This window comes from Rhopalosiphum maidis, chromosome 1 (genome assembly GCF_003676215.2).
Source record: "Rhopalosiphum maidis isolate BTI-1 chromosome 1, ASM367621v3, whole genome shotgun sequence".
Taxonomy (NCBI): Eukaryota; Metazoa; Arthropoda; class Insecta; order Hemiptera; family Aphididae; genus Rhopalosiphum; species Rhopalosiphum maidis.
Window position 1 is genome coordinate 27,750,295 of NC_040877.1, and position 15,025 is coordinate 27,765,319.

At 27.6% G+C, this 15,025-nt stretch overlaps 2 protein-coding genes across 5 annotated transcripts in view; one reads left to right on the top strand and one right to left on the bottom strand.

The window, feature by feature from the left end:
• The window catches only part of LOC113549673, a 28,664-nt gene extending 17,931 nt beyond the window's left edge, over positions 1 to 10,733 (bottom strand). For 2 of the 4 annotated variants that reach the window (XM_026951077.1, XM_026951079.1), the window contains exon 1: positions 10,623 to 10,733. The gene's annotated coding sequence lies outside the window, so the exon portion shown is untranslated. Of the gene's footprint in view, position 1; positions 891 to 10,622 lie in introns of those variants that run through there. The other 2 variants (XM_026951080.1, XM_026951078.1) reach the window with 1 other exon arrangement.
• A 1,743-nt stretch (positions 10,734 to 12,476) lies between these two features.
• Positions 12,477 to 12,988, top strand: LOC113560573. The gene is made up of 3 exons (XM_026966533.1): positions 12,477 to 12,565; positions 12,626 to 12,746; positions 12,821 to 12,988. The coding sequence occupies exons 1-3, from the start codon at positions 12,477 to 12,479 to the stop codon at positions 12,986 to 12,988; spliced, it is 378 nt and encodes a 125-aa protein (XP_026822334.1).
• Positions 12,989 to 15,025: the final 2,037 nt, after the last annotated feature.

Genomic DNA, 15,025 nt, shown 5'->3' on the forward strand with positions numbered 1-15,025 from the left:
CGTGTCTCTTAAAATGTCCTCCCAATCGTAAACACTTCGCTATCGATGGTCCCGATGGAAGAACAACCGTCTATGGCCTTCTCCTTTATCATCTTCCATTGCTGGCGATTCGAACGCAATTTCTAAAATGACAGCCAGACATTGAGGTGTTGGAAGAATTGGCCAAAAAAAAAATTGTAATTTAATTAAAATAGGTAAATAATAAGCTTCACGGTTTAACAGTGCATGGATATTTTAATTAAAAATCGTATATAACGTAATAATAAAATTTAATGAAATTAAAAAATAATATCTAACAAAAAAAAGGAAAAACTGTCTTACAGATGCATGTAACTATTATTATACATGCACGGGTGACGGCGTTGTCGACGATGTCGTGTCGAACTTTTGACTGACCCAACAAAGGGCGAACCGCGAACAGCGAGACCTTAAAACGATAGAGCGCTACCTTTAACAACAATAAATAATCGTAAAAAATACTGGCGCAACAGAGAGGAGTGAGAGAGAAAACAAAAAATGATTACTTTTTACCTTTACGTGACGTGTCCTCCTTTCGTTTCGTCTCGAGCCGTCATAATAAATAATATATATTTTTAAATTAATTTAATTCTATTTTACCAATCTATGGTATCTTTAAAGTTTAAATCAAAACATTGACATTCGTCACATGCATATAGTGTAACGAAATATCAATAGGAATTTGAATGTGACTGAAAGTTTGTTTCAATCCGACATAATATCCCCTCTCTTCTCAAGTACACATGCCAGTATGTATTTCGAAATCAAAACGCTTATACCTACAGTCTATCTATTTTATGATAATATTGATCAATTGAGCTATTATTTATGTAAATGCCAAAATACTTTTAATTTAACAAAAAACAATAATAATCTTACTTGATTATACTCATAAATATTTATCCAATATACTTAAATATATGGTATAGATTAAAATAAATTTACAAATTAAATTTAAATATTATTATATCAATGTATAAAATAATGTCTTATTAATTGTATTTTATATTTTTATAACTAAGTCAATAAAATAAATCGAAGTATCAGAAAAAAAACTTGAAGAATTTGCATAATATACATATTATTCGATAATGAGGATACGTTTGATCGGAGATAATTATCATATAAACGTTAACGGTAAAATAAATAAGGTATCGTATTATGATTGTAATCATAAAAAGAAACCATATTCACATAAGTATCAGTTATCACTTATTAGTTAGGTACGTAAAATGGCATGGAAAGACATAATAATAATGTTAAAATATTGAGGGAAATGTCAATATATGTATGTCATAGGTACTCACGTTTACCGTGAGAAACAAAATATTAGCCTTTTAAAATAGGTACTTTGTAAAATTTCTTATATTTCTCTATATTTTGTATGATAAATATTAACTATATATTTGTATAATGTGTTTATAACATATGTATGTATATATGTATGTATGTATATAAGTAAGAATATGTGTGTATGTATATATTATATATTTTATATACATGATATTTCCATGTTAAAAGACAGTTAAAATAATAAAAATTAATTTTTTAATTATTTTTAGTTTAATAAAATATTAAAATAATAGATAGATACTGGTATTTAAATATTTTTAAATTAGCATATGTTCAAATAATATTTTTAGGAAAGAAATTCAGTAAATTAAACAGTATTTAAAGAAAAACTTTTATTTTAAACCTTTAATTAAAAAAAGATTAATGTAAAAAATTGATGCTAAATAAATAAAATTGGTAAAAACGCTCAAAACATTTAGTTAATATAATTATATATATAACGTATATTATGGAAATTGAAAAATATCTGTTATATAATGCTGTATAATATAAATATATATATATATATGCTTGTATAATAGAGTTTAGAGATTAGAAACTATAATCTTATTCGGTACTAATCATAAAATGTTTATTATATAATTTATGTTAATTTTTACTTGGTAATCTATAATTATTTTAATATATTAAATTAAGATTTTAATACTATATTGATGTATTGTAACATACCAAAATGTTTTGTATTAAGTTTTTATACAGTTCATAATTATATATTTATATATCAAAGTTCTTATGTAACACTTTTATGTACTATACTTATTTATACTATTAATTATAAAACAATGAAACATGATATGTTAATATACAACTACTTCTTTGTGCTATAAGTCATAGTGACCCTTGACGTCCAATAAACGAATACAAATTTTCTCCTATCTATTGCTAAATTTCTTCAGTTAGATACGTATACTTATAACTATACTATCTGCTCAATATCTTTCTGTACTTTTTTTGGCATGGACTTCCCAATCTTTTGAGTTTTGATCCCTTCTATTTTTGCATATATTTTACAGTTGAGCAATCTTTCCCCTCCATTCATCCAACTTGATCCATTTATTTGATTTTGTAGGATTAGTATCTCACAGTACCTTAATTTTATAAGATCTGCTTTATTTCATTTTTGCATTAGCTCCTTCATATTCTTTCTTCGTTTACTAATATATACATTTTCTTAGCGCTTTCTTTCAAATATAGTTTTTAAAAATATGATTTTAATATGCCATTGTTTCTGCTTCATAACAAAATATGGGTTTAATAAGGGCATTGTACAACTTCGTATTAGTAGCTTTTGAGAATAGCTTTCAATTGATAAGTAGTGTAGGTAATGTTGTTAGCAAATTACCTAATTATGGTTATTTTTCTTTTTTTCTTCTGAAATACTATTACTGCTATTAAAGGAAGATCTGATATATATAATGTATAATAATTTATATGTCTACCATTGCTTCAAATAAGGTTTTTTAATTTTATTCAGTTATCCAGTGTGATGCCTTTCTCTTAGCTGAGAATACATGTGACTTTATGAATTTAGTTTTCAATTTGATAATTTTCAATCACATCGTTCTTTTCTTATTTTGAACACTAGAGTAGGCACTATCATGGCAAATGTGTTAGTATGTTAAAGTATATTATTATGTTCTATACTTGTATAGTCAATAGTTATTATATTATCTAATGAATGCTTTAAATTCATACATTGATAGAATTTGAAGTATCTTCTCAATTATTAATATTAAAATATCAATTTATAAACTACTTAATACCAGAATAAATTGTGCGTATAATACTATAATATAAAGAAAATAAATTATCATTATAATATTACCGGCAAAATAGTTGTCTCAAATATCAATATCAATACAAACAATATTTAAAATGAATAAAGATATAGTAAACTATAAACATCTTAGTAGGATCATCATTAACTATCGTTTGATAAATATTATTTATTCATCACGTAATATTAATTGAAGTTCGTGTTAAATACCATTCGTAATTTATATAAGTAATATGTATTTTATGATACATATTTTTTCAAGCCACAGATTCTCGTGAAATAACTATAGTAGTAATAGTTATGTTTGTGACTAGTTTTAGTGATAACATTTTATTGATGGTTATTATATATTTATTTAATATAGTTTTAGATATCAGTTATTTTATGTAAATTAAATATAGATTAATTTTAATAGTGAATAATAATGTTGGTAATTGTCTAAGAACATAATATAAAATCACCATTGCATTCTTTTCATATGAATAGCCAAATTTTAAAGAAACGTTCAACCTACTTAAAACATGTATGAAATATTAATACATATAATAAAAAAAACATAAGAACTAAATTACAAACGTGAATACATACCAAGTCTCTATGATGTTTCATTAAAAACAAAATGTGAACCTTACCTTTTCGAGTGAAGTGGATTTATGTAAAGATTTTAATATTTAGTTTTGTGTAATAGATACAAAAAAAAAGATATTATAACTCTAAAATATTACAATGTATACATTTGTAATAATATTTTACTGTAAATATATATTTAGAACTTGTTTAATTAATAGATATCGTAGTAATAGACACCCTACAATAACTTCTTGTCGTATAACTCGTGAACCTTGTATGTGTGATATTGATATACAAAATATTTGGGGTATATGTAACAAAATAGTCTTTAACTCACTATTTAATAAATATTTTATTCTAGATCCACTTTTCGATAGCTTTATTTAAAAAATCAATCAAAATATATTAACATTTTTTTTTGCTTTGATTGTCTGAGATATAGTTATTTAACTTAGACTTGATGTATTCAATTTAATACAGTCTATAGCTATATTACATATAAAAAATATTCAATTTAATTTAATTTTTAATGTGCAAAAGCTAAATGATTGTGAAAATTATCCAAATGACTTAAACATAAATTTAGCTAATGAGGTGGTCTAGCAAAATGGCATATTAAAAATTTAAAAACTATTTTAGAACTCATGTTATGGACAAGAAAGTAGCAGTAAATTCAAAATTTTGTATTACGCAGACTTTTTTTATCATAGGAATTTACTAAATACTTAGTTTGTCGTTAGTTTTTCGTTTAATAATGAATCAAAAATAGGTTAAGTATGAACGTATAGAAAGAAGTCATACGTTGGCATAATTATTTTATTCTAAAATTTAGACTAATGCTGTTATTTTATCACTACAAGAATTACATAACTTAAGTATAGAGCATGGAGATAGGACTTGTGAAATATTTATTTATTTTATTCAATAATAAAACAAAAAAAAAAAATTCACATTAATTTAACACAATATGAATTTGACGTATTTGTTTTTAGTATATTTTTAGATCATGAAAATATGTCTCGTCCGTGATAACATGTCTGTGGTTTGTATAGTTGAGGTATAATATATAGGTATACCACGCATTACATATATATACATATTATATAATATATAATAGTATAGTAAATCGTTCCTAGTCAATAAATAATGACATACTTTTGAACACTGGATTATTGACTTTCCAGTAGGTATATAATATATTTGTTATATTTTAGCAAGTATAAAATCAGACATTTACGACACGCAATAAAGGTAATAAATGAACTTTATCAATTTATATTGTAAAATTTTTGTTTTTTTCTATTGTTCCTTAATATAGTTACTATAGTTATGACGTTATACAGAATGTATGTCACTATGCCTACAATAATTATAAATACAATTTGCAATCAAAAAAAAATGGGAAAACTGCTCTGTTTAATAATTTTAAATATCGTGTAAATCTCGTCATCGAGTAAAATAATAAATGCGTTAAATTTGAATTCAATGATAAATCATACTGTACAAGAAACGATTTTGATCAGAGACGGTCTTACATCTTGATTTTTAAGGATATTTTATTATATATTTATTTTGTCATTGCCCTATTAGTAATTATTAAAAACAGAAGGTTAGGCTAATTTTTGAAAATCAAATCATAATGTGTAGGTCAGTGCCGTATTTCCTAGTAAACACTATAAGCACGTGCTGCTTACAGTAACACATTTTTTGAGGCGGCAAATTTTGAATATTTACAATTTCCTTTATTCACAAACTAAATTTTGTTGGTGATTTTTATTTATACTTATTATTAAATTTTTAAAAACATTTTTAAACAACGAAATTACTGTTTATGTACAACAATTAATAAGGAAAATAATATTAAAATATTACTATCTGCCCGCGACAACAACATAATTTAGCATGAAACGTCAAACAGTAAATTCATTATATTATACGGGTTTGAGGTTTTATTATTATCGTTGAATTTTCTCTCTCAATTGTATTATATTAGTAAAGTATTATTACTATTTGTATTAAATATATATTTATTATTTTATATAACTGATAAGTTATAGTTTAAACGTATCTCAAACGACTCAAACTAGTTAAAAAAACACATCTAAAAGAGCTTTAAAAAGTAAATATTGACTTGGGAAAAGTAGTTTAACTTAATCAATCATTAATTAACTTTTTAGCATCAATTCGAAATGAAGACTTCTTATGGTATATATAGATTTAGCAAAAATATCATAAATAATGAAGAATATAAATTTGATAAGATAAGAACTAAAAAACGTAAACTTCAAATTGACGAAAGAAGAGAAAACGAATTTCATATGAATGGAAGATAAAAATTAAAAGTAGAAATATATTTTGCCATTTTAGATGGCGTAAAAAATGAAATGGATAAAAAGATATAGCTACAGTTTATAATAACATGTTTCAAAAATATGATTTTATTACTAAATTAAGTAAACTTTCGATGAAAGAAATTATTCAAAAAATAAATAAACTCCAATCATTTTTTAGTAATGATTTAGAGATCTCGTTTTCTTATAAATATTTCTTATTTTCGGTCATATATTTAGGGTATTATTGAAAATAATGAAAATAATCTTGGAATTGTAGAGATATCGCTACTTTTTCGTCATCAACATTTAAAAATTATATTTTAAACATCGATATCACCCTACGTATGCTTTTATGTATGGTAATAATACCAATTGTTCTATTGAACGATCGGTTTTCTATCTTAAAACGAATAAAAAATTATTTGAGAGGAAGTATGGCGGAAAAAAAATTAAATACATTAAGTTTATTAGCAATTGAATCAGAACTTGTACACAACATAGATTTTGAAAATATTGTAAATAATTTTGCTAGTCAAAAGCCATGTAGAAAACCAACTGTATATTATTTTTTTTATTTTAAAATTTTTTATTCGTACTTTTTTTGTACATTTTTAGTATTAATATAAATTAAATAATTAAAATATAATATTGTAATATTTTACATTGCAGGTATTATTATATGGTTATAATTATAAAATTATTGCATATAAAAATATATTATTAATAACTAATAAGTGATATTAACTTATAATACCGTTTTACCGTGTGTGTTGTAAACCAAGTAGACTGGTGTCAGTGGTGTGGATGTTTTGTGCATTTATAGTTAGGTAAAAAGATAAAAATTAATCTAAATATTTTGATAATAGCATTGCGCAAAGTACCTACTGAAATAAATAATAATATACATGTGTAAAAAATTTCAAGTCTCTATTAATAATATACTTGGAATTACGACAAAATATCATTTAAATAATATTTCGTTGAAATTTGAACTTAAAATGACTAAACAAATAAATTATGCTCTTACACTACTTAAAGTTTTAAAATTTTTAGATTTCTGTTAGAAAAATTTACGAAAAACCTTGTATCAAATTTCCATGCCTATAAGCATTATAAATTAATAATATTAAATATATCTTAGCTAAAAAATAACAGGTATGTGAATTTCGTTATCATGATTTTGTTCGGAAATATTTAAACTCTTAATGCTTATAAAAATAATTGTGATCAGTTTTACACTGTTGATACGAATCCGGAATTGTAAATTCGAAACATCGTTTAATTGTATTATTACGGTGTCGGAGTAATAATAAGTTAATAAAGGTAATATACCTATACTCTTATAAAATAATAATGTATAATGTAATTGTATTGTTTATAAAATATTACACATAATACATTGTTGTAATAATATAAAATTAATAAATATAATATCGCTTTATGCTTATTACAAATACTACTTATAGCAGTAGCTTCCATAATAACATAAATTTCGAAAACCTTTGATTGTTTAGAAATCGATCGATTCAAATATTTAAATTGCCCCGATGACGCGTACATTATATATTATTATGGTAATAATGAATATATATCTAACTGCTTTTGGTGACGTCGTGTATAGTGTTGTTTTTGTGTAGTAATAAATTAATAACTATGTGTCCTCGTAGGTACTTATGTAATACCTATATGATATACTACGGACAACATGGCGCTCATATACCTATATATTATTATGTCGTGGTCGTCTAGTCGTGGTGTACAATGCTGGGTTGTTTTTGTACCTATTTAAATTGCGGATTCCTATTAAAATAAAAGTCACGCGACCAGGGGGGCTCGGGCCTGCTAATAAAGCCGATGGGTCATGGTTAATATTTGAGAGCTTTTTACAGGGTGTCGCCCGGGACGTTTCACGCGCCAGTGCGTGTGACTTTGCAGTTCAGGTGAAAACCCGAAAATCGTAGTGGCTTTGGTACAAGCGCCTACAACATTACTATAGTAGTTTAGGAATAGGATTTATACGCCCAAAAAATTACCGATTGCGTGGTTGTTTAATCACGCATTTATGTATCAAATGTAAAATGTTTACGATATGCACTATACCTATAACACCTATGACCTTATACCTATATTATATATAAGCACCCATTTAGTAGGTATTTAATATGTGATTCTGATTTGAACGAAAAAGAAAAATACAATTTTTTCCCGATGATTGTTTGAATAAAAATAAAATATATAAAAGTATCGAATGTCTAACGATGTACCGATTAATAAGTGTATATAGACATAAAGTATAAATTAGTTGTTCTTTTAAAATATATTTTTCACTTTAACAAATGTGGTAACGCTAACAGTTGAAAAACATTATAGGTATTCACTGCTCTGTATAAGATGACATAAACGGTACACTACCATATAAGTAGGAGGTACCTACGGCTAAACCTGTTAAGTGTGTGTACGATTCACAAAATCCACGTGTCAAACTAAAATAATACGTTTATACGTGTACTGCAGATCTGATGTGTGTTACCGTGTAACTATGTATAATCTAGCGTAATTATTTCCAAATGTATATATGTTTGTGCGTGTGTGCACGCGCGTGTATTTACGATTCGTGTAAGTACACGTTCGTTTAGTACACGCTCGATTCGTTTAAGCATTTAATGTTTGTACAGAATTTATCGAGCTTTCGGTATTAACATATCATGATATGAGTATATAATATATAGGCACTCACTCGACGATCGAAATAAAGGTGGCGTGTAGGATATATTATATAATATAGGTGCAAGTGTTCCCGTATTTTATAAACAGTACAATCAGCTTACATTTTATATTTATGATTTAAATATAAATACATTACATATATTATATATCAATATTGATAATATCATATGCAGGAATTGTATTAAATTTTTGTACAACTACTTGTAGGTAAATTGTTATATTATTATTATCTAAATCTAAAACGACTAAATAACGATTTACAGTTATAGTTTTAAAATGTTAAGAGTCACACTCGTCTCGACATTTATTTAAAAAAAAATAAAAGTAGTCTTACTACATACAAATCATTATAGCAATCGATAAAAATTTAAAATCACAGTGTGCGCAAAATAGTGAATAGGATAATATTATTATACATTACATAAATCACTAGACATTAGGATAAACGTCGAATAACCGATTCCAGAGGAAGGAAACGCCCTATGGGCACGTTGTGTAGTCAACAACAATACAGTCACTAGGCCACGAAAACGTGTATTTATGTATTATTATATGCTCAAAAATAATAAACCATACGTATATCCATAGCGACCAGTATGGTTAGGACGGTTAGATGTTCTCGGTGCACGTTTTCGACGAAGTTTTCCCATTTTTGTTTAACGATTGTGACAATTATTATATAAATGAAAAAAAAATTCCAATCTTAAAATTATTATATAATTCATCTATAGCCATAAATTAGGTATATCTATATCTCTCTTTCTCTATATATATATATATATATATATATATATAACACTGTGTCGTTTCCCCATTAGGTGTCTTAATAGTTATATTATATTATTATGGCCCGTGGTCCTCAATTTTGATTTTAATTTTTAAATGCTTGAAGCCACCAAGCAACTGGCATACCCAAGATTTTTCAATTGGTGGGAGAGGGAAACATATTAAATTAAAATTACGTACCGTATTGACCGTATTGTCAGTATTATTGTAATATGGGTATTTTTTTTATGATACGACATTCATATAATAATGTTTAAATTTCGTATCTTATGGTATATGCGTGCGACGTGCGAGCTATGCACTTCGTCATCATGCACTCCTTATTAATAACTGACTGCCGCGTGTCTACCGGAAAACAGTTGTCGGAAAGATGGTGTTTCTATAGTAATAATTGGTAGTCCATATTATTTCGCGACTTATGATCGTGATTTTACAACCGAAAAAAATATCGTTTATGCTATGCAAACGATCATATTACAGTTTCTCCCGCAGTTTCCAACAGCTTGAAATTGCAACAGCACGGCGCGTCTGAACGCCTATTATGTCCGTTCCAGATGCCATGTCCAGACACTACAGGGAAACCGAACCTTTAGAGTTAGACCTCAGCAAATTCAAGCCCATAAAAAAAAATTGTACCCTTGCCCATTGGTTGTAATGTTATTTGTCACCATTTGTAATCACATATTTTAATTTTGCAATCATGATACAACTGCTATGTCAATAAAATCATTTTTCCGATGAATGGGTGCTATTATATAGCGTTAGCAACATTGGCAACCCCTTTAAAATATTAGTTAGCTAATTGCCAAATAGTTTTGCAATACATAATTTATATTATATTATAACCGTTTGATTTATTATACATTCAATAAGAAGGTACTTACTACTTAAACAGTTCAACATAATATTATTATTATGAATTACAATCATGATAAATTTTACAAAAATATATAACTAGGTTTAAAAATAAAGTGTAATATAATAAAATATATTATAAAAGACCTTATAAATTAGGATTTTTTTTTTAAATTTAAAATACAATTTTATTTTAAACTCACCTGGTGTAATTCCGGAATAATTGTCTATAATATATATTTTTATTTTTTATGTTTATCCTTTTGAGATAAGCTCCGTTACCATTACTATACTAATGGTAAGAAAATACTCTGAATAGGTAGGAACTAATTATTTTTAAATTAAAATTCTGTATAATATTAAATTATAAAATGAACACTACTTATTAAAATATTATTTTTTTTTTTGAAATAATTAAAAAAATTATATAATTCTATCACTATAAGCAATTATAATTGCTGTGTGTAAGAGCATGTAAAATTCATATATAAATTATTGTGTACAAACATACTTTATTGCTTATGAAAACTAACAAAACAATCAATGTACAAATCATCCGTCATATTTCACACACATTGTTTGTCCAACTGATTAATCTATACAATAGTATACTACATTTGTATTCATAATATCTGGAATATAGTTTTTTCATAAGTGTATGATTACATCGTTACCAAGTAATCGAAACAGTCATATTAAGATATCCAATGGCATTATTATAAATTACGATCGCGACTTTATCGCGTGTTTATTATAATAAGCATATTATATATTATATAGGATTCATGATTAGAAAGAAGTATAATAATTTAATGAAATAAATTAATTGTGTTTTAAATTCCCCCAACAATTTGTTCTACACGCGCGACATATAGACGCATAAACATAAAATTACTTTCGGTCATACTTTTATTTCATAATGTCATGTCAACTAGCTATATTACAATATATACCGGACTCCGTGGTCAAACAGTTCATACGCGGTACAGTCGATAATAGTTCTGACGTCAGAAGTTACTATACGAAATTAAAATAATTACCCATACAATTATTTTTACACTGAAGTACTGAATACGCGTAATATGTTATTAACATAATATATATAGACGTATAGTTGACCACTCTGATTGATGACGACCACCATAGCGCATTTTGTTATCTTTCAATGACATCTTATAAATTAGCTTATTGTTTTTCATCAAATGATAATAACTCCGCTGTCTCTATATATATGTAAAGGGAGGATTGGGCCGCTGTGCTACTGCGTGCATCTGCTCAGTGGGCCAGTTTTATATTAAGTATATTTACCGGGCCGGTCAAACTAACCTGACGTGTATTCTATATCGTTGAAATAATTTTTTTATTATAGACAAACCTAAGTGCTAATTACTATAATAGATTTAATTTTATACAAATTTGATTCTGTGCGTATTACGTAACATGATGTAAGTCTGTTTAAGCCATACTTTTTAGTCGTTATAAATTAGCGAATTCACATATATTTTTGTTTTAAGTATGTAATACTATTTACCCAATGGAAACAACACTATTTTTATAATGTTTCTTCGTTTGAACAAACGCTTCCTCCAGAATTGTAGACTTTTTATTTACATAATAATAATAATAATAATGACGTGTTGATACCTTTGTTTATCGATGGGTAGATAATTTATTGTTCAGGTGAAATTGTGCGATCTGGCTAGTTTGTATATAACCATAGATAATTAAGATATGCATATTAAAAATGTATAGTGAGACTATAGCTCTCCACTAAAAAAAGAAAAAAATGATCACTGATCACCCTCTGAATAGCATTATTTTTATAACATCGCTACACTGACAACGGGCATTTTTTGTGTCAAACGCCATTGATAATAAAGTGTGTGTATTATGGAAAATTTGATTTATAGTGTAGAATACTGAGTAATATTACTCTATGGTCTAAATACAAAATATTATAAATACATGTATTCCTTGACTAGTGTATAAGTAACAGTGGTAACACACTACAATAATTATAATTAGGTAACTACTATAATTTATTATTAATGAAGTCAATGGTATTCTATGAACTTGGGTTGGTGTCCGAAGAATCTGACACACCATGGACAGCCGTCCAGGTTGCTAGGATTTCGACGCGTCACTTGTTACACTTACAGGACTGAGGACCCGGTAAGAGTGGTGATCTATTACTGTGGCTGGGTAGTTTGCACCGCCGGCATGCAGCGGACATTGCAGCTCTAGCCATCAACCAGGACTTTGACTCGTTGAAGCCAGCTAGTTACTCGCCACCAAAGCCGCCGCAACAGCAAATCGCGGCCAAAAAGGTATGTAGCACCGTGACGCCTAGGGAGCCTGGCTTTTTGGCCTTTTAGGGGCACCTCTCGTGCCAATAGAGAAGGAGAGGACGGAGACACAGCTGGCGAGGAACTTCCTGTTCCAACAGCTGAAGGAGAAGAAGAAAGCTAGGGAGCTTACAGCAAGCCAACACTATAAGCTAGCTAAGCACCCTCAGCTAACTTCAAACCCGAAAGGCCGGAAGCCGCTGGAAAACCTTCTCCTCAACTGACACTACCAGTGGCGACGGAGGTGGACCTATCAACAACCAAGGCTATAACGCCCGAGGAGCTGGATCCGTTCACCAGCCAGGAATACCAGGATACGGACTCGGAAAAGCTTTCCGAGAATGCCTGGCTGACCGCTCCTGCAGGTCTGTCGCTAGAGGAGCATTCAATCACCATAGTGTAAATCACTACCATTATGCGTTATTAAATATTTTTTTTCCTTTTGGCTTTTTGTTTCGATTACGACCATAAACTGTGTCAACATATAATAATAATAAATCTCGTGTTGAGTTGTTTAATACCGATTTAACCTGACCGGTTCATTGCGGAGTAGACATCACACTAGCGACAAGCCGCCGTAACTCGTGTCGATTTGGCTCCCCAACGAAGTGTAAGCTGCACAATTTTGTTTACGTTGTGTTTACTGAACCAGTTCTGGAAGAAAGCACGTTTAAATATATATTTTTGTTACATAATGTCTTGCGTACAATATCCATCATGGCGACCACGGCGTACTTACGTACAGCGTGCAAATAATACTACTTTCGTATACAATAGAATAAAGTTTAGACGTCTTTAAAAATTATAATATAATTGTAATATATATTTAGCATAGGAATTTGGAACACAGTATTTTAATACATATCTATATATTATAAGAATGAATCATGATTCCTGACCCGAATACTAAACAGTTGATCATTAATAATATTACTAATGCATTATAAATGTGAATAAAACTACTGCCACCGGGACATGTCCCGATGTCCGGATTAAAATATTTTTGTATTTAAATCTAGTATTTTTTCTTTGATGTTGAATATTTTTAATACCTTGATTATTTTATATTTTTATCGATGTACCTATTATAGGTACATGAAACATGATGGATAAAACCTATGGATGGAGTGGGAAATTTTCACTTAAAAAATGGTATACATTTGCAAGCTGTTGCCAATGATCAAAAGTAAAAAAAAATTACAAATTTGTTACAAATTCCTAAATATATTTTTCGTAAATTATATTTTGATCTTCATATTATTTAATTGTTAAATAGTAATTTGAAAACGCTTGTTATATAAGTTATTTTTAGAAGCATAAGTAAAAAGAAAATTTTTTATCTTTAAATAAATAGGTATATAGTGGAAATTATGAATTTAAGGTAGTCAAACTTTAGTCACGCAATAAAAAATTACAACTATATTTTACTTAAATGATAACTAAAAATTAGGAGGTAAAATATTTATATTTTAATGTTTTATAGGATAAGTATCAATGCATCATAAATTCATATTATATTTATACAGTTATTCATTTATTGTTATATATATACTCAGTGGCATAACTATAAATTTGGGTCCCCGGAGTAGCATCAAGTGTTGGCCCCCCCCCCCCCATATATTTATAATACCAAAATTTAAAAAAAAAACAGTCATTACTTATTATAAATATAGTTTATTTAACTTATATGTACAAAACTACAAAGTAGCTATACAAAGTTTTTTTTTCTAGTTTCCGTCTCAGAAAATGTTTTATCAGTTCTTTAGTGTCCATTTGTCTATTTTCTAATAATATGATAGGTATGTTTTGGCTGTTTTGAACTTTTTTCTAAGTACTACTAACCTAACCTGTCTTGTAAATTTTAAAATGAAATTCAAATGTTTGTATATCATTTTAGATTCTGAACGGAGTGAGGTATGTATTGATTTTATAATGATGTATGTTTTTTTTATTGTTGTGTCTGTCATCACGTTTTGGAGTAGAAATAATGCTTTGAATTTTTACTTCAGTCCCTCTTTAAAAAACAAAATTAATCCAGTTGGTATTTGGGGGGGGGAGTCAAAAAAATGTACAGTAGTTTTCAAAAGCGTTAGGCAAAACCTTAAAAAAATAACAAAAAAACGGGAATTTTTCGCATAATCAGTTTTCGACAAAATCGATTTATTTATTTCGCTGTAACTTAAAAATGAATCATTGTAAATACTTGAAATTTTACAAAATGTTTATATTATGGTTATAAATTTACAATTAAATTTTCAAAA